Source organism: Oryx dammah, unplaced genomic scaffold, assembly GCF_014754425.2.
Source record: "Oryx dammah isolate SB20612 unplaced genomic scaffold, SCBI_Odam_1.1 HiC_scaffold_19, whole genome shotgun sequence".
NCBI classification, from domain to species: Eukaryota; Metazoa; Chordata; class Mammalia; order Artiodactyla; family Bovidae; genus Oryx; species Oryx dammah.
This window is the reverse complement of record NW_024070203.1, coordinates 56,557,139-56,578,070: the sequence shown is the minus strand read 5'-3', so window position 1 is coordinate 56,578,070 and position 20,932 is coordinate 56,557,139. Positions and strand designations below refer to the sequence as shown.

Genomic DNA, 20,932 nt, shown 5'->3' with positions numbered 1-20,932 from the left:
ATAGAACATTTAAAACAGTCATTATCCTACTTTTCCATAAATCTGTTTCACATAATCAGGCTAGTACATCTGTCAACATCACTTACAACTTAGTCTTTGCAGAATGATATTTTATTGAATGCCAGTCCTGGACTTCTAAACACCTAGTGGGAATATAATTGTTAGAGCTTCATAAAGTCCCTTAATAGTTTCACTGATTACTGTTGCTAGGAAGTACTCTCAGGGCTTAGAGCGAAACAGAGTAATTACAGGTAAAATTTTAAAATTGAGTGTGTTTGTGGCAGTGAGAAGAGGAAAAGGAAAAAGAGGAAGAATTCTGTATATCTCATACTGCAAATTAAATTAGTTAGTCAAAAATAACCCCTGAGGGTGGTGTTTAATTTTGTGCTAGTTTGTCATCTAAACTGAATGAGAAGTGAAAAGTGGAAAGAGAGAGGCACTATCAATAATTACAGCTGGGCCAAAAGCATTAACTGGGACTGTCCTAGGCAAACTAAGAAGTATGGTTACCTTAGTAAGGATGAACTTAAAGAGTAATGAAAAGGACTTAGCATGGAGTTGGGACAGTAACTGAATTCTTGTCCAAGGAAAGGAGCTAGGACTGTCATATTAAACCTGAAGACATCAGCATAAAACTGCACTTGAAGTAGCCACACTACTGCCAGATGTGGGCAGTGAAAGTCATTCCCCCATGCTTGTCTCTGTCCTTCCTAAAGGACTCAAGCATGTACAAAATGTACCTGTACTCATTCTCCAGAAGTCCAAGAGGTTTTTAAGGCCCAAGGTAGCATCCTGTGCACAGAGGAGCAGAGGCTGATGTTGCCTTCATCCGAGTATGGTCTCTGCGATGGGAGCGCAGATGACAGCACTTCAGCAACAACTCAGATCACTGGTTGAAGTGTTTTCCACAAGGATTCAGTTCAGTTCAGTTACTCAGTCGTGTCCAACTCTGCAACCCCATGGATTGCAGCACATCAGGCCTCCCTGTCTATCACCAGCTCCTGGAGTTCACCCAAACTCATGCCCATCGAGTCGGTGATGCCATCCAGCCATCTCATCCTCTGTCATCCCCTTCTCCTCCTGCCCCCAATCCCTCCCAGCATCAGAGTCTTTTCCAATGAGTCAACCTTTTGCATGAGGTGGCCAAAGTATTGGAGTTTCAGCTTTAGCATCAGTCCTTCCAAAGAACACCCAGGGCTGATCTCCTTTAGAATGGACAGGTGGATCTCCTTGCAGTCCAAGGGACTCTCAAGAGTCTTCTCCAACACCACAGTTCAAAAGCATCAATTCTTCGGCGCTCAGCTTTCTTCACAATCCAACTCTCACAGCCATACATGACCACTGGAAAAACCATAGCCTTGACTAGACGGAACTTTGTTGGCAAAGTAATGTCTCTGCTTTTTCATATGCTATCTAGGTTGGTCATAACTTTCCTTTCACGGAATAAGTGTCTTTTAATTTCATGGCTGCGGTCACCATCTGCAGTGATTTTGGAACCCCCAAAAATAAAGTCTGACAGTGTTTCCACTGTTTCCCCATTTATTTCCCATGAAGTGATGGGACCAGATGCCATGATGTTCGTTTTCTAAAGGTTGAGCTTTAAGTCAACTTTTTCCCTCTCCTCTTTCACTTTCATCAAGAGGCTTTTTAGCTCCTCTTCACTTTCTGCCATAAGGGTGGTGTCATCTGCATATCTGAGGTTATTGATATTTCTCCTGGCAATCTTGATTCCAGCTTGTGCTACATCCAGCCCAGCGTTTCTCATGATGTACTCTGCATAGAAGTTAAATAAGCAGGGTGACAATATACAGCCTTGATGTACTCCTTTTCCTATTTGGAACCAATCAAGGATTCAGTTCAGTTCAGTTCAGTTCAGTCGCTCAGTCATGTCCGACTCTTTGCGACCCCATGAATCACAGCACACCAGGCCTCCCTGTCCAGATGCTTACTCCTTGGAAGAAAAGTTATGACCAACCTAGATAGCATATTCAAAAGCAGAGACATTACTCTGCCAAAAAGGTCTGTCTAGTCAAAGATATGGTTTTTCCAGTGGTCATGTATGGATGTGAGAGTTGGACTGTGAAGAAAGCTAAGTGCCGAAGAATTGATGCTTTTGAACTGTGGTGTTGGGGAAGACTCTTGAGAGTCCCTTGGACTGCAAGGAGATCCAACCAGTCCATTCTAAAGGAGATCAGCCCTGGGTGTTCTTTGGAAGGAATGACGCTAAAGCTGAAACTCCAATACTTTGGCCACCTCAGGTGAAGAGTTGACTCATTGGAAAAGACTCTGATTCTGGGAGGGATTGGGGGCAGGAGGAGAAGGGGACGACAGAGGATGAGATGGCTGAATGGCATCACCAACTCGATGGACGTGAGTTTGAGTGAACTCCGGGAGTCAAGGATTAGGGTATTCTAAAAAGCACTAGGCACTTACTCATTTAAATCTTTGACTTTACAGAGGCAAAATTTTAAAAAGTGTTACGTAGTTTTGAATTTTCAAGACTTATTTCTCTTCAAATAATGTCACAACTCAAGTTATAGTCTTTAGTAGGTAGAATCAAGCATGCTACTCCTGAGAAAGTCACTCATTCTGCAAGTTCTTACTCAGTGACCACCATCTGTTCAATGCTCTATTGTTTCAGTCATGTCTGACTCCTTTGCGACCCCCTGGACTGTAGTTCACCAGGCTCCTTCTGTCTGTGTGATTTCCCAGACAAGAACACTGGAGTGGGTTGCCATTTTCTTTTCCATCAATACTCTATTGCTGCTGCTGCTGCTGCTGCTAAGTCGCTTCAGTCGTGTCCGACTCTGTGCGACCCCATAGACGGCAGCCCACCAGGCTCTGCTATCCTTGGGATTCTCCAGGCAAGAACACTGGAGTGGGTTGCCATTTCCTTCTCCAATGCATGAAAGTGAAAAGTGAAAGTGAAGTCCCTCAGTCGTGTCCGACTCCACAACCCCATGGACTGCAGCCTACCAGGCTCCTCCATCCATGGGATTTTCCAGGCAAGAGTACTGGAGTGGGGTGCCATTGCCTTCTCCCAATACTCTATTAGGTGATGGCAAATAGAAATCAGTTAAGGATAGAGTTCATAACTGCCTTTTATTGTTACAAGTAACAGAGGCATCTTGAAACCCTATTGATTTTATTTTTATTCTCAGTCAAATTGTGTTAATATTTCTATAAGAAAAAATTCATTAAAGTTTATACTTAGAATTATCAGGCTTTACTAAGGACATTGACATGATATGACTTACCTTTAAAAACTGTCACCATTCATCTATAAACAAATAACAACTTGTCAAGTTGCACTGGATTTCTAGAAAAAGGATAATAATGACAATTATTGCTGAGCAATAAAAAGCCATTATTCACTTTCCATAAAGGTTTGAAGTAAAGGGAATGACAGATTTTATAAACTATAAAATAAAATATGTATTTTTGAATATTTTTAGACTGAAAAACTTAGTGATAAACTATTACATTTTAAATTCACACTGAAGTTTACAGAAAAGAATTAATTATCCAACTATTAAGCATACTAAAAACATGATTAATACTATTATCAATGAATAACTCACCAGATTTCTTTTTTGCTACCCAATACTATTTAGAAAACTGCTGACAAAGATAATTTATTTTGAACATTTTTAGTGTATTTAATTTTCATACATTTGCACAAAAGTAAAAATCATAAAAGAACATGCTTTGAAAGTGATTAAAAGACAACTGACTATTTCAAAGCTAGTAACAGAAAATAGACAGAAATTTAGGATGAAGAAATCAGGACATAACCTAATCCTTGATTTATTTCTATTTTAAACATTTACAGAAAACTATAATCTGTCCGCTTTGAAGGTTGGTATCTAGACCTTGAGTAATTTTTTGAGGGGGTCAAGTTGGGAGGAACCTTCTAACAACGAGCCTCATGATAGAATGGGAAGTGACTGCCACCCTCCGAAACACATTGCAGGAAATGAAATTTGAGAACCAGACAAAGCAGGACTTGAATCCTGCTTCTGCCAATGACTGTTGTGTGAGCTTGCATGAGCTGTTCACCCACTTTGGTTTTCTCCTTTGCAAAATGGAGACTGCCTATTTCACATGTTTGTGATGAGGCTAAATGAGACATTCTTCAATGGGCCAGCACAGGGAATCCCTCAGGTCTTCTCATTTTTCCCACATCCCCTTCCCAGATAATAAGGCAATTACAATGCAAAGAATAGGAACCACAGAACTGAAGGCATGTGCACTAAAACAGTGGGCAGACAAAGCTGGATTAGAAGAGTGTTACAGCAGAGGCAGGCAGGGTCTAGGAGCAACTAATCAGTTAGAAATGGGATTTGGGAGAAATCAATTCTGGTTTACTTTGTAATATAGAGTTCATGTGTCAATACATAAGTTACAAAACAATTTCACAAAGGTTTTCTTTTTTGGGTCTCAGAACAATCAATATTGTATAGGTGATAAAGCTACAACTCAAATGCTATCCATTTGGTAGGTGGTAAAGCTAGACCAGTATTCCAAGTTCCTTATAACATTCTATCAGAATATAGACTTTAAGATAATTATTCAGACATAATGTCAGGACTTAGTGTGCCCAGATTTGAATACAGAAGAGATAGTTAATTTCCCACTAGATATCTGGGCTTGCCAATACAGTATTGGCATTGAGAAGCGTCTGCAAGCCAGACATGGCTCAGTATCCACCTGTGTCCTTGGGGTCATGTGACTATTTCCTGCATCAGAGTCTAAGTGGAAATGACATGTGCCACATCTAGGTCAAGAGAATAAAGAGGCAAGTGTGTCTTTTTCATCTCCCCTAACCCCTGGCTGCTTGGAGGAGAGGACTCTGAAATCTGAAGGGTGCTATAGGCATGAAATGAGTGGATTGAAAGCCTCTGAGCCTTTCTCTATGGAGTAAAGCTACCCACAGATCAGGAGCACCTGTGGTGGACAATACAGGGAGCAAGAAATAAACTTCTGAAATCCTGGGATTCATGGCAGCAGCTCACATTACTGAGTCAGTGTGCCCATTTAAGATAATGCATTTTCACCAAGTATCCCCAGTCATGAGCATGTTACAGGCTAGAATTTAACTACAAAACTAGTTTTTCATTGCTTGAAGGAAGGCATGGTTTGACATGAATAAATGAAAGTATAGTTTATACATGAATTGATTCTCTGATCTAACTTTACCTTATCTGAAATACGTGGTTGTGTGTGTGTGTGTATACACATACATATGTGTGTGTACACCACATTGTATGTTCTTAGTCACTCATTCATGTCTGACTGTTCATTGCCCCATGGACTATAGCCTGACAGGCTGTCCACCGAATTTTCCAGGCAAGAATACTGGAGTGGGGTGCCATTTCCTCCTCCAAGGGATTTTCCTGACCCAGGGATCAAACCCATATCTCTTGTGTCTTCTGCATTGGCAGGTGGATTCTTTACTACTAAAGCCACCTGGGAAGCCCATAAACTACATTATACCATCTCAGTTATTGAAAAAATTTGTAAAACGTAATCAAGGAAATAAAATAGGAAACCTGGATAACACATGGTTAGAAAATCATCTGAATTTTTGTGAGTTTATATTTATTCCTTATGAAATAAAGCTACATACACACACTCACACATATACTCACACACTTTTCACTATGCTTTGCAAGGAATTATTTTGAAGATATTGCCTTCTCCCATAGACTATAAGGGAGCAGATGGCTGAGTCTTGAAAAGTGTTTCCTACAGCTCTTTGTGCTAATGCCGGGAAAATACTAGCTATTTTAATGCTGTTGATATCACTTTCTCTCTAAGAAGAAATGCAAATGGGGTAGAAAAAAACTGTGGCTAGCTCTGTATATTCTGTAATGACTAGAGAAGAACACTGAAATGCAGAAATTCTGTCTTTGGTTACCTCCCCAATGAATGAGTAACCAGATCTTAAGTGTTCTATTAGGAATAATGATGTGAAATCTTAGACCAGTCTCTAAAAGAGGCCATGTATGTTCAAGCCTAGTAAAAAACAAAGCTAATTGCATTGTTTGGAGGAATGACAAACTACTTCTTCCCTCTATTTATTGCCATTCAACAAAAGAAAAGCTATTAACTTCCTTTGGGCAGCATAATGCACCTGTCACCATAGTAACTAAAAAATCAAATACCCACTGGTGGCTGAGAAAGCTCCAAGAAATGGTTTTCATTAAGAAAACAACTTTAATCTCAGCATTTTTAAGATGAGACGAAAACGGTTACTTGCAACATGAAAGAGGAAGCTCAAGCCTGAATTGCCATTGTCGCTTTCTGTCAAATAGGTGTCTGGAGGGGCACCAGATGCCCTAGTGTCTGAGTTCTAAAGATAAATAAGCCTATTGCAATCGGGGCATCTGGTGTGTAAGAAATTACGAAAAGTATCTTCCAACATAGAAATGGTTCACTGACTCTTTAGTGTCATTCATTGTATCCATCTGCAAATGATAAAAAAAATTAATAATTGCATATTCTAAAATGTCTCTGGGCGTCTGTTTAATGCATATCTTCCTAACTGGAGTATAAGGCCCATGAGGGCAGGAAGAGTTGTTTCATTCACCATGTTATCTCCAGTGCTACTTCAGTTCAATAAATTCATGTTGAACAATTATCTGTGTCCATGCAGTGAGCATATGTACAACGAACCCTGGAATTATTTTACATGCACTTTCCTAGTGCTATCATAAGATAGTGTCGTCCTGAATAGGGAAAGAACCGTCTGCTTTGCTACTGACCAATGGAGTGCCTAAATGAAGGAATGGGTACAACAACTAAGTTTTACACTTAAGTGTAACTCACAGCCTTTCTCTTTCCATGACTCCGGAGTGTATGCAAATGGAAGGAAGAGAAGAGGAAAGGAAGTTTAGAAGAATCATATTATTGATTATAAGCATGAATTTTAGATGCTTTCATATTTGCTATATGATTTAATGCAAAGAAAATCCCTCATAAGTACAAAATTTACATTTCATTTATTCATTCAGGCAGTAAACAAACGATTACCTACTGTATGCCTGCATGGGGTTAAGTACTTGGGCCTTTATGTGAGTAGTTGTTATTTAGTCATTTACTTGTATCTGACTGTTTGTGACCCCATGAATGGCAGCACATGAGGCTTCCCTGTCCTTCACTATCTCACGGAATTTGCTCAAACTCATTTCCATTGAATTGGTGATGCCATCCAACCATCTCTTCCTCTGTCACCTCCTTCTCCTCCTGCCCTCAATCTTTTCCTGCATCAGGGTCTTTTCCAGTGAGCCGGCTCTTTGCATCAGGTGACTGAAGTATGGAGTATTGGAGCTTCAGCTACAGCATCAGTCCTTCCAATGAATATTCAGGGTTGGTTTCCTTTAGAATTGACTGCTTTGATCTCCTTACTGTCTGAGAGACTCTCAAGAGTCTTCTCCAGCACCACAGTTTGAAAGAATCAATACTTTGGCACTCAGCCTTCTTTATGGCCCAACTCTCACATCCATACATGACCGTGGGAAAAATCACAACTTTGACTGTATGGACCTTTGTTAGCAAAGTGATGCCTCTGCTTTTTAATACACTGTCTAGGTTTGTTATAGCTTTTCTTCCAAGGAGCAAACATCTTTTTAATTTCATGGCTGTAGTCACTGTCTGAAGTGATTGGGAGCCCAAGAAAATAAAGTCTGTCACTGTTTCCACTGTTTCCCCATCCATTTGCCATGAATTGATGGGACTAGATGCCATGTTCTTCATTTCTGAAGTCTGAGCTTTAAGTCAGCCTTTTTACTCTCCTCTTTTCCTTACATTATGTGAATATATTCACGTATTATTCCCCCCCACACATGGAATCAAGACTTCAGTGCATGACTTTCATGTTAATGAAGTAATGTCCAAAATTAATAAAAGTTAACATGTTAAATGACTAATTGCTTTGAGTGCTAAATAAAGGTATACTAGAAAATGTCAGGAAAGATGATTGAATTGAAATCTAAAGGCTGTCACTCCAAAGGTAGAGAAGAATGACTGAGCTGAGAGTTCAGGAATAACCCTATGGGCATGGTTATTTATTTTTTTATTGAAGTATAAAGCTGAAACTCCAGTACTTTGGCCACCTCAGGTGAAGAGTTGACTCATTGGAAAAGACTCTGATGGTGGGAGGGATTGGGGGCAGGAGGAGAAGGGGACGACAGAGGATGAGATGGCTGGATCGCATCACTGACTCAATGGACGTGAGTCTGAGTGAACTCCGGGAGTTGGTGTTGGACAGGGAGGCCTGGTGTGCTGCAATTCATGGGGTCGCAAAGAGTTGGACAAGACTGAGCGACTGAACTGAACTGAACTGAACTGAAATGTTTACAACATTATGTTAGTTTCAGATGAGCAGCATAATGATTCAGTCACTTTACAGATTATACTCCAAAACATTATGAAGAGATAATGGCTATACTTCTCTATGCTAAATAATATATCCTTGCTGCTTATCTGTTTTATACAAAGTACTCTGTGTTTCTTACTCTGCACCCCTAACATGCACCTCTGCTTTTCCCCCTCTCCACTTGTAACTGCTAATTTGTTTTCTCTGTGAGTCTGTTTCTATTTTTCTATATACATTCATTTGTATTATCTTTTTAGATTCTACATATAGATTTAGGCAAAATACCTAAATTTTTGAAGACACAAATCCTAGCATTATTCATTTTTATTAAGTGTTTTAGAAAATAACACATTCTGCTAATCAAAAACCCTTTCTTTCATAACTGTTTCTTCTATCCCAGTACAATATACTTCCTCCAGTTACATTCTCCTGGCCTAGGATTGGGTTAGCCAGCTAACAGAGGAATTGTTCTAGTTACTATTTCATTCCCACCTTGAGTTATCCAGGCACAAGTAATTTAAGATGATTCTTGGACCCACTGTGTATGATTTTGCATTTTTTCAACCCAACTTGGACTCTAAACACATAACTGCAATGGTTATGGTACAACTATGATATTGATAACCTGAGACCTAGAGGTCAGTGATTCTCCTGTTGCGGGTAAATTGATTCGGTTATTTTAATTATTGGGAAGAGTGCCAAACTGTGTACTAAACATGTAACCTGGTAATATCCATTGTCTCAAGGCCAGGATTAATGTCAGCATGAAAAACCTGTTAGGAAAGGGTATGGTATCAACTTGGTATTCCCAAGAGCCACACTTATGCTCAAAGTGTTTTCATATTTGCTCCGCTTGGTCTAAGACTGGGAGTCTGATGTATCATACAACCTGGATACTTCATCTTTTGACTTTCACCTCTTTTGTTTTTTAAATGATTTATTTATTTTCGTCTGTGATGGATCTTCATTGCTGTGCCGGCTTTCTTGAGTTGCCGCAAGCAGGGGCTACTCTTCATTGTGGTGCACGGCCTTCTCACTGGTGGCTTTTCTTGTTTTAGAGCACAGTCTCTAGGCATGCGGGTTTCACTAGTTGTAGCACATGGGGTCAGTAGTTGTGGCTCCTGGGTTCAGTTGCTATGTGGCACTTAGGATCTTCCCACCCCAGGGATTAAACCCATGTCCCCTGCATTGGCAAGTGGATTCCCAACCACTGGACCACCCAAGAAGTCACGCTTCTCTTGCTTTTGGAGCAGAGAGTGAATGTCTCTATCCAGTCATGGTGATATCAGTGTGTTGCCTGATCTTTGGCCAGGACCTCCAGCATATATATTATAGCAGAAGGTGAAGGTGAAGTCGCTCAGTCGTGTCCGACCCTTTGCGACCCCATGGACGGTAAGCTACTAGGCTTCTCTGTCCATGGGATTCTCCAGGCAAGAATACTGGAGTGGATTGCCATTTCCTTCTCCAAGGGATCTTCCTGACCCAGGGATCGAACCTGGGTCTCCCGCATTGGAGGCAGACGCTTTAACCTCTGAGCCACCAGGGAAGCCCATATTATAGCAGAAGCAGTGTAAAATATTGGTCTAACATCTAGGCACTGAGAAACGATACCAGGTTCAAATCATACCTCTCCTTATTCAAGTTTGGACACAAGTTACCTAACCTCCCCAAGTTCCAGTTTTCTCATTGGTAAGATGGATGTAATAATAATGCCTTACTCTTGGAGTTGTTGAAAGGATCATATAAAATAATCCATAAGAAGCACTTAGCATGGTGACTATTGAGCTCTCAATACATATTATTTTTATAGAATATCCTTTCTAAAACTATAGACTTATTTTAAAGGACTCAAACTTGTTTTATTAACCAAGAACCTGCTTAATTTGGACCTGAAAGGTTTTTTTAAGATTAAAATCTTTGCTATGGTCAAAGAGCATGTTTTAGTGCTACTTTTTTTATTCACCCATGAAAGCAATTTCTGTGCTCTGCTGTAATAAACTGACCGTATTGTCTGCCTACTCTGCCTGCCTTGGATATGCCAACTATTCCAAGCCTCCCTTACCTATGAATACTTCCTCACACTGTTCTCCTGCATTTCTCTCCCACAACATATTTGAGGCAGTTATCACAATACTCATGGACATTTTTCCTCTCTTTCTTCTCTTTCAATAAGAATTCTTAATTGTGCAGACTCAGGATTGAGAGTGAGCAAGATGCCTAAGCACACACACACACGCACACACACATATTCATTCATTCATGCCCATAAAATTTAATACAGCATAGGGCTCAATTTATGGACTCTTTTTCAAAGTGTTAAGGACCAAAGCACTTCTTAAAAATGTAAGATCAACCAAAATTTTTAAAGATTCAAATAGTACTCTCATTGATTTTTATAAACATTTTTGGAGACTGAAGGAGACATTATGTGAGGTTCTCTTTTGTCCCAGTGGATGATTGAAGAGCCATTCATTGCCCAGTCCTGACACTGCTTTTCCCCATTGGGTCTCTGTAAGAGTCACATGCTTCAGACATCTTTGAAAAGAATCTTCTGAGGCTTCAGCATCTTATTTGAGTCTCCTGAATCTCACCTATCACTGGGTTGAATTCTCATCCATCACAATGAGCAACAAATTCCTAGGCACCTGGAAACTTGTCTCCAGTGAGAACTTTGATGAGTACATGAAAGCTCTGGGTAAGAAATGTTCTTTGTTGTTCTAATTAAGAAGATCCTTTTTGAGAAAAATGCATTGACTGTTTCCTTCTAACTCCTTTCCCAGGAGTCTGGGAGCTTCACAGGTTGAAGTACAACCCTCTTCTGGGATTTATCTTCCATGGTGTCAATCAGATAATTTTCATTATGTTTGTGGCAATTTTAATAGACTTTAACTCAAATAAGAGCTGCTTAAATGCATTAGAATGCCTACTGATTTCAAAGGCAGTTTCATATCAATAAGATTTTGGTTCAAACCCAGAGGAAAGAAATCTTAGAAACTTAGTCAACCCATTCTTCAGCTTTTCTGAAAGTTAGTTGTATAACAACTAAAGTGTTCATGAAGTAAAGAGTTAAATATACTAAAGTTAATGGAAAACCTCAATTTAAAAGTGCTATTTAGCTAAGCCAGAATTTTCTTTCTCTACCTCTAGATTGTCTGGTATTACATAAGTATGTGGATAAACTGTTTGTGAAAAGTGAATGCTTCATAAAGCAGGATATTCAGTCTAGGAAAGTTATTGAGAAAAAAAGAAGTTTGTTGTGACAGTGAATTCCAGTTCAATTACACTAATATCATGCTTTCCTGCAGTTGGAGCAGTGGATAGAGACAGAAAGTCTAGTCATGACCACCATCAGCTTTATTTGCAACTATTTGAGGAAATGTTCCATAGATATGAGCACAAGTGGTGTGAATAGTCTTTGGAAATTTCCAGAGCTGTATAAATAAGGAGAGAAAGAAGCCAATGACCTCAGGTATCTATGGTCATCAAAGTACTAGTAATTTTACCTATTCAGAAAGCTTTTAAGAAAGCTTCTATTTTTAGATAAAATAAGCAAAATCATGTTGTATTGCCTGAAAAACTGTGGGAACTTATGGGAATAGATTCATACTCTAAGTTTGGTTAGATCTATGGATTTCACTGTACAGCTGAGGTAGAAGCAAAATATAAGAACATCTCAATAAAAGACTCCCTAACTGAATCATTGTCAAATTTTAGAGTGCAAAAAGACATCTTGAGGCTTGGTGAAATGTAGATTCTTAGGCTCTATTGCAGAAGTTTAGTTTGAAAAACATAGTCCAAAATCACATCAAATAAGAAACAATTAATCAGAATCAGAAAAAAAGAATACAGCTCATAATCCTTTATTGGCTCCAATTCTTCACACTTCTTTATGTATGCTGCTGCTGCTAAGTCGCTTCAGTAGTGTCAGACTCTGTGCGACCCCATAGATGGCAGCCCACCAGGCTCCCCCGTCCCTGGGATTCTCCAGGCAAGAACACTGGAGTGGGTTGCCATTTCCTTCTCCAATGCAGAAAAGTGAAAAGTGAAAGTGAAGTCGCTCAGTCGTGTCCGACTCTTAGCGACCCCAGGGACTGAAGCCTACCAGGCTCCTCGGTCCATGGGATTTTTCAGGCAAGAGTACTGGAGTGGGGTGCCATCGCCTTCTCCGTCTTTATGTAGATATAGCCATAAATACATGTATATTTCTATATAACTAGTTTTTTTCTTTTTGTGTCTCTCTCATTTCACATTTCTATTTTTCTATGTATTTCTATAATCTTGAGTAATATAGTAATGATACGTAAGTCTAATTTTGTTTTGCTATCAAATGGAAAAAATATTTTTTAATTATTTTATTTATCTTTATCATTTGCAGTGGTACAAATAATTTAGGGGCTACAACAAACTTTCAGAAATAAGTTTCCATCAAGGATGTGGGAAGAATTCTTATCTATATCTGTAATATATTACAGAGGGAAAAAATCATAGAAGAGCATAGATAAGTCATAGTCTCATTTAAAAAATATATCTACAATATTTATTTGTACAAACTAAAATGTCTGGAATGATCCATACAAAACTATAATTAGTGCTTCTCAATGGAGCATGGGATTGGATAAGGTAAAAGTAGATGACTTGCACTATTTAGGCTAAATACTTCTGTGTTTAAAATATTCAGACATTACTTTTGTAATAAAATTTTAAATGTCCAAGTTGGTGGACATGTGTTTCCACCAGATGATGAACCATGGGAGGAGATCCTTAGTAATAAGTGATATTACCTGCCACCTACACACACGAAGCACAGCTGAGTATAGAATATAACCACCCATATAATCCCTTTAGGTAGATGCTCTCTGAGTCAACAAAATTCTAACACTATCTTGATTTTCAGGTGTGGGATTAGCCACCAGAAAACTGGGAAACTTGGCCAAACCCAGAGTGATCATCAGCAAGAAAGGGGATATTATAACTATAAGAACTGAAAGTCCCTTTAAAAACACAGAGATCTCCTTCAAGCTAGGCCAGGAATTTGAAGAAACCACAGCTGACAATAGAAAAACAAAGGTAAACTTTATTGTTTCTCTTCAAAGTTAGTTCCATCAACTGCTTTGAGACAGATTACTCCCACTAATGTTCAAAAGGGTAGCCCCCTTCATTCTGTTGAAAAATAAATGTGCCTCATGAAACATCTGTTATGAAAATGATTCAATACTGAATGAACTGCTTCTTTAAACAAAGTCCTAGAAATTCAGTTATATGAATGTGTCTCTGCAGAGCACTGTAACCTTGGCAAGAGGCTCACTGAATCAAGTACAGAAATGGGATGGCAAAGAGACAACAATAAAGAGAAAGTTGGTGGATGGAAAAATGGTGGTGGTGAGTAATTTCACTCTAACTATGGAAATAATGCATTTAAATAGAGAAAATGGTTATGTTATTTTCAAAACAGTCTTTCTTCTTTGGACTACAAATGGAAAAAATGGTTAAGAATAAAGGCAGAGTTAACATTTGAAATTCAAACCATAGAGTCATCTACAGGTACTTCAGGTTCAGATTCAAGATTTAGAAATGACAAAACCTATCTGCTATTTTAGAAACAACATCTAAAAATGATTTTTTTTTAATGTATGGATAAGTTAGGTTAGACTCACAAAGAGAAAAGCAAAAGCAAATCTAAGTTTTACAAGCAAAGCACATTGCAAAACGGTCAATTGCAGTATATTTGTAGATATCTAAGCATATTGTTTTCAAGAATCCATAGTAACTTGTACTAAAACATGTCATCAATATAAGTTGAGATTATTGGAGACCTTTTGTAGATGGCAGATAAAAATGATGACAAAGGTTATATGAGATGATCTCTAACAATTTTTTTGAGGTGCTATTCTCACTAATCAACACATACATTGACTATAAATAGATTCATGTGGTGCTTTGAATGTTTTTTCCTTTAGTACAGAGGGTCTGATCCCTAGCTCCACAGCAGATTTACATAGCAAGTAAATACCAATATGGGAGCCCCAATACAGATCAACTGAAAGCAAATTTCTTAAGGGAGGAGGAGCCATTGGTATTTTTAAATATTCCCCAGATGATGCAAATGTGCAGATTGTCCTGAAAATCAGTTTTAATAGCTTTCAGTCTGTGCAAATAATGCACAAAAACTTGCCACTTAGAAAATAGAACTCTGTTGTAACTTAGATCAATGTTAAAACTGTTTCCCCTATTTCAACAGCCATGATTCTGAATTCCCATATATCAACTGACATATTGATATTTGATTTCTGAGTTTAATCTTATGAGATTTCTTATAATGTCTGTTATTAATACAAATTTGCTGTACCCTAGTTAGAGGTTTAGATATTCAATTAATCTCTTTCTTTTTTTTTTAAGGAATGTAAAATGAAGGATGTGATCTGCACCAGAATTTATGAGAAGGTCTGAGAAAAGTTTTCTTACTGAAGTGATATTTGATCATCTGATATTGGAAATCATGTTTCCATCAGCAAGGCCTGCCTACACTACAGTTTGTTTTTGCTCTTGTCTTAATAGGTCAGATAAGCAAAGTCTTACACTGAGGATTAATCTAAATTTCAGTATTATTTAAACATTTTCAATTTGTATGCATGTTTACTATATTAAAGATTAAAGTATGTATATTGGCCAGACCTAAAGAATGGATAATGTCATTTAATTATCTGTTATGTTCTAACTTATGTTGTATTTTAAATATTTGCAACGATAGTAAAAGGAAGTAATAAGATAGTAAAAGGAAGTAAGTAAATTGATCAGGATAGCAAGCTCAAATGCTAGTGATGGGGGTTAGAGGATCAGAAGTGAGGCAAACTAGAAGAAGGATCTGTTTTAAAATGAGGAGTTCTAGCTTCAGCTAAAAATAGCAGCCACTACTCCAACCAATTTAAAAATTGAGCGTTAATTTACAGGCAAGATCAGGTGTGTTCAGGGTGGTGTGGTCATAGACAAGGTGGCTAATTTACAGACAGTGAAATGAACAGATATTATAGAGTTCAAACCATTGTGACAAATGTGTGCACTCATATAATTCACATCCTGATTGAGATATAGCACATTTCCCTAATCCCAGAATGTTTTCTCGTGCTTCTTCCCAATGTCCTGTCCTGTCCCAGCTCCAACAGAAGCAAGCAGTGATTTAGTCTCTATCACCATAGATTAGTTTTGCCTGTAATCAAACTTGATACAAATGGAATCAAGCATTATGTGTTCTTTTCTATTTGCTTTTTAAAAGTCAGCGTAATGATTTAAGAATTCATTCATATTGTTGCATGCTGCAATAATTTGTTCCTTCTTATCATGGAGTAATATTCCATTGTATAAATATATCACAGCTTAGTCATCCGTTCGTCTCTTAAGACAATAAGCTATTTCCAGGTTTTGGCTTCTATGAATAAAGCTGCTATAAACATTCTTGTATAAGGCTGTTTGTGGAAATATGAGTTCCTTTTCTTTTGAATATTAACTAAACATGAAACTACTGAGTCCAACTTATTTTTGGCAGGCAAGAATAGGGTAACATTCTGCCCAAGTAATAAAATTATTTCAGATATATTACATGATTGAGCAAATGAGAAGATGTGTTAATGTTGTTAGCAGCTAGAATTTTCCTTCTGGAAGAAGGAACATGCAAACACGACAGAAGGGAGACAAGAGAGAACCAGGTACAAATGGATTGGAATAAATGTAAATTCATACGTATGGGTATGTATGCACATGCATACTTTTCTTAGATTTTTCTACCTAAAGAACTCAGAAGCAAAGACAACTCTGTAGGAATAAGTATGCCCAGTGCTCAGATCTTGGTGTCTAATATATTCTCCACTAAAAGGAATGATGGTTCCTTAGAGAAATGGCTAATTAAGATGTGAGAGCAGAGTAGGTACAACATAAGTGTAAAATATCTTGTTATGCCAGAAATTAAGGAAGTTTTCCAAAAAATAATAAAGATATGTCACCAAAATATCAGAGTCAGCTTGAGGGTACTCCCAACTGACCAAAATGGGGACAAGTTGAAAAATTATAAATTAATAAAACATTGGGAGAAAGAGAAGAATCCGTGAATACGCTGAAAAAGAAAGAAAAAGAGGGTGAGAGAAAGAAGAAAGTGTCTTCCTTATAGTAGAATGTCACAGTCTGTCTGATAAATGTAGGGAAAAATGCTGAGATTGGAAAAACTGACATTTTTCCAACCATTTCAGTCAAAGCTGGCTCAGATAAGAATTGTCAATGGATGTAAAATCTAGAGGACTTCCCTGGTGGCAAAATCTAGAGCAAAGATTTGATTAGGAGTAGGATATTTGTTTGGTCTTAAAATATCTCCATACAGATTGCTTATTAGTTACAAGGGAAAAAATTATAACCATTCAGTAGAAGACCTGGACCACCTCTTTTTTAATCAAAATAACCCTCATCAATAAGGTTAAATGAAAACCATATGCCTTCAAATGTGATATCCTGAGAAGGAAGCAATGTGGCTTATGTAGTGTTCTGGCCTGGAATCCTTATCTGGATCTAACCATGAGGAAACAGCAGACAAATTCCAAATGAAGAATGTTCTGTTATAAAAGAGGAGGGGGTGTTGGTGGAATTCTTCAAAAATGTCAGTGTCCCATGAGACAAAGAAAAGCTCTGTTGAAATGTTTCAGATTACATTTAACTAAAAATACCTGACAACTAAATGCAGTAATTTATCCCAGACTGGATCCTGTACTAGAGACAAAATAAATATTCCAAATGACAGTATTATGTTAGTTGGTAAATTGGAATATAAGGAGTAAATTAGATACTAATAGAAGCTTACTGTGTTTATGCAAGAAAATTTCCCTGTATGCAGTGAACTATTTTGGAATAGTGAACTATAATGTATATGATTTACTCTCAAAAATTTTAGAAAAAATATTTTGAGTGTGATTATGTGTGTGATATACATTACATAGAGATACAGAGAGAAAGCAATAGGTACAGCAAATGGAGTAAAATTGAACAATAGATGAATCTCAGTAAGAGCTTTATGTGTTCTCTTTCAAGTAATCTGATTCTTGATATTTTATACAACTTTGAAGTTATTTCCAAATAATTTTTTTAAAGCTACACTTGATTCTTCTCTGCCACTGGACATTCAGTCAACACATGTCTGGGAGACATCATAACTGAGGTAATGTTTTTTTAATTTTTATATTTTGGCTCCAGCTAGATAAACCCATAAAAAAGAGACTTTAAAAACTATGGTGTTATTTTTAGAGGTCTGTGGTAATATGACTCACCATAAAATGTATTCCTCAAAAAATATAATTGCATTATTATACAAAAATCATGGGAACTTTTGCTCTCATAACAGGAAAAGTGGAATTACGCTGATAATGAGGAAGATGAAGTAATTGTTTCAGCAGGTACTACATATTGTTAGATTTGAAAAAGATCTTCAAACAACCGGAAGAGAGGAGGGGGAAAAATTAGATTCAAAAATAATTTCAGAAAATTATTTTGATTCTTTAGTTATTTTTTTATGTAAGCTGATTAAGAGCAGTCAGACTGCCTAGTTCAAATTCCAATTTGCTACTTTCTAGCTGTGTGTCATTCAGCAAGTTACTTCACCTCTCAGAATCACATAAAGATTTTATCTTTACCTGTAAAAATGGGGTTAATAATAGAATATACCTCAAGGAGTTGTAAATTAGAAATAAGTTAATACACAAAGTACTTAACAGTGCATGGCACAAGAAAAGCATTATAGAAGGGTCTTGTTATTATTATTTACCTAGTAATGCACACGAGGTTCATATAGATGAGAACTTCACAGGATCTCAGAGCTGTTGACTTTGATTACTATACCAAGTGACTAACTTTATTAAGAATATTATTTACACAAAAGTAAAAACAATCAAAAATCCTACTGAGGTAAATTCAAAGAAAACCCAACAAATATTGCTATATAACTGCTAACCTAAGCAACTTTAAAAAATGTCAATTGCTGATTATCTACTCTGAGCTAAACAAAGCCTAAATAAATACATTTAATCCTCAAAGGGTAAATAACTTATCTGATATCAACTTTCCTGGAAGTCATTCTTTTAGCAGCAGTGGTGTGCTGGAGCTGGCTCAAATTGTTTCACAAGAGCTGATAGATTTTCAAGAATTTGGCAAGCTGGTTGTTAAACCACTGGTAGCTTGAAATCAGCCATGATGGAAATATTTATTTACATCATGGAAAGAGGCAAAGCACAAGTAATGAGAGCTTTGTTTCTTGAGACAGCTTTAAACACTTACTAGCATATCACTACCTAGAAGTAACATAGTACTTGGATTTTACTATTGGGAGTCTTAGCTTCATGTTGACCACAATATTTCTAATTCTTGAGTAGAGATTTACCTGGTGATTTCTTAAAAAGACATTGCTGCTCAGCTTTTAGGATGATTTCTTCTAAACCAGGTGGTACCTCACTAAGTATGGCTGCACATTAGAATCATCTAGAAGTTTTAACATCTAGAAGTTTTAAAACAAGACAACATCACAGACCCATTAAGTCATAATATATGGGTGATGGGTGAGACCCAGGCATCAGTATTTTTCTAAAAACACTCCAGGAAATTCCAGTGAGTGGCCAACTTCGGAACCACTGCGCTAAAAAGTCTTCCAAAGTTAGACATTTAATGTAGTCTCTCACGTGGTTATCAATTAAAATGGAGTAAAATGTCATAGAAAAACTAGGAGTACTAAATGTCCCCAATGTGACACTAAATAGCAGCACATAGTGAAAATACTACCATAAAATCAACTCAGATGTAATCAGGTCCGTTGTAAGCAGGAAGCCAGTGTTTACCTCTTTGTTATTTTCACCGGGAGCGACATAATTGGCTGTTATCCATGACATATGGAAAAGTGAAGGTTTAAAAATAGCTAAATGTAGATCAACAGGGAAAACAAACTAAAATAATGCTAAACCTTTACAGAATATAAACCACCTTTCAGCAGAATTTAGAAAGTAAGTTCAAATTACTCAAAAAATAAAAATAAAAAAAAGTAGTACAGGACTACATTTTGAAATAGCATTTCTCACATTTTACTATTTTAAAAAATAAATTAGTGGAACACAGTGTGCTCAGATCCCAGTTACTGGATTGAAATTCTGGCACTATTATTGAAGTATAAAATCCTGCCCATAGTAACTGACCTGTGCAACAGTTCTAATAGGTCTAGTAGTGCAAGGTGAATATTCTAGCACCGCCAAAGAATGGATGTCTGCAGTTAAAGGGTCTTGAAAACTGGATCTGTGACAAGTCTAAAGTTTCATATCCATGAAGAAGACCAAATAATATCACTTTATTGCTAAAATTCAATATGAACATGAATTTTTTCACAATCTAGCATTAGAGTACCATTATTTTTCTATACTTACATTTTTCTCAGGTTATTAATGCATATAAATTACATTACACAAGTAACTAATACAAAGGAAGTTGATGATAAGAGTTCAACTTTAAGATTTACAAAATAAATCATCAGTGGGCTTGTATTCCCTTGATGTAATTTGGTATCTGAAGAACACTTACTAAACTTAAAGTGAAAGTTGCTCAGTCGTGTCCAACTCTTTGTCTGACCCATGGATTATACAATCCATGGAATTCTCCAGGCCAGAATATTGGAGTGGGTAGCCTTTCCCTTCTCCAGGGGATCTTCTCAACCCAGGGACTGAACCCAAGTCTCCCACATTGTAGGTGGATTCTTTACTACCTGAGCTACAAGGGAAGCTCTTGTGGCTTAAACTTAAACTAAACTTGAAACTGGTACAAATTTTGATTTTTTTTATTAAAACCTATCTCATATGCCTCATTTTATTTAAGTACCATCTTCCTCAACCAGATTGTACACTGTTGAAAATAAGATCACATTCTAAGCTGCTTAGATCTAAATACCTGACTGATATGGGAAGGTGCAGGTATTTACTGAATATTTCAAGTGTTAGAGAAACAATGGGAGTATACTAGCAAGAGTCCTGCAACTGTAGTGGAAAAATAAGGATTTGAACCCTGACTTTGCTACCTTGAACCTGTGTGGCATTCTGTCAAAAAATCTGATTTGCAATTTCCCAATGTGTACCATGGAGGCAATAACAGCATCCCACACATTTGATATGGGAGGACAAAATAGCATGCATGTGAAAATGCTTTGTAAAGTGTAAATTATTACTCATACATGAAATATTATTATGTCTCTTCTTACCTAACACATAAATATGAATTCTTATATTCATCATACAGGTTCTTTGGGGATTTTCTTTGTTTCTGTATAAGAATACTCCAAATAATGACTGTATATAAGACCTTTTCTATTTATCATGTTCCTAAATGATTAGTTGTTAAAGTGAATAAAGTCAAATATGTTACACTCTTCATACATTTCACTAATAAAGGGAAACTAAATAGATAAGATGCTTCAGCATCTGAAATCATGGGCTAAGATCCTGGTTCTACAGCCTCACAGCTGGGTGACCTTGTGTAAATCATTTACCATTG

General features: G+C 37.2%; 1 protein-coding gene and 1 non-coding gene across 2 annotated transcripts; one reads left to right on the top strand and one right to left on the bottom strand.

Moving 5' to 3' along the window:
* Window positions 1-9,853: 9,853 nt before the first annotated feature.
* On the bottom strand, window positions 9,854-9,926 carry TRNAW-CCA. The gene has a single exon. It is a non-coding gene; the product is annotated as a tRNA-Trp (tRNA).
* A 988-nt stretch (window positions 9,927-10,914) lies between these two features.
* On the top strand, window positions 10,915-15,838 carry LOC120879001 (myelin P2 protein). The gene is made up of 4 exons (XM_040262004.1): window positions 10,915-11,075; window positions 13,275-13,447; window positions 13,658-13,759; window positions 14,777-15,838. The coding sequence occupies exons 1-4, from the start codon at window positions 11,003-11,005 to the stop codon at window positions 14,825-14,827; spliced, it is 399 nt and encodes a 132-aa protein (XP_040117938.1). The 5' UTR covers window positions 10,915-11,002; the 3' UTR covers window positions 14,828-15,838.
* The last annotated feature ends 5,094 nt before the right edge of the window (window positions 15,839-20,932 follow it).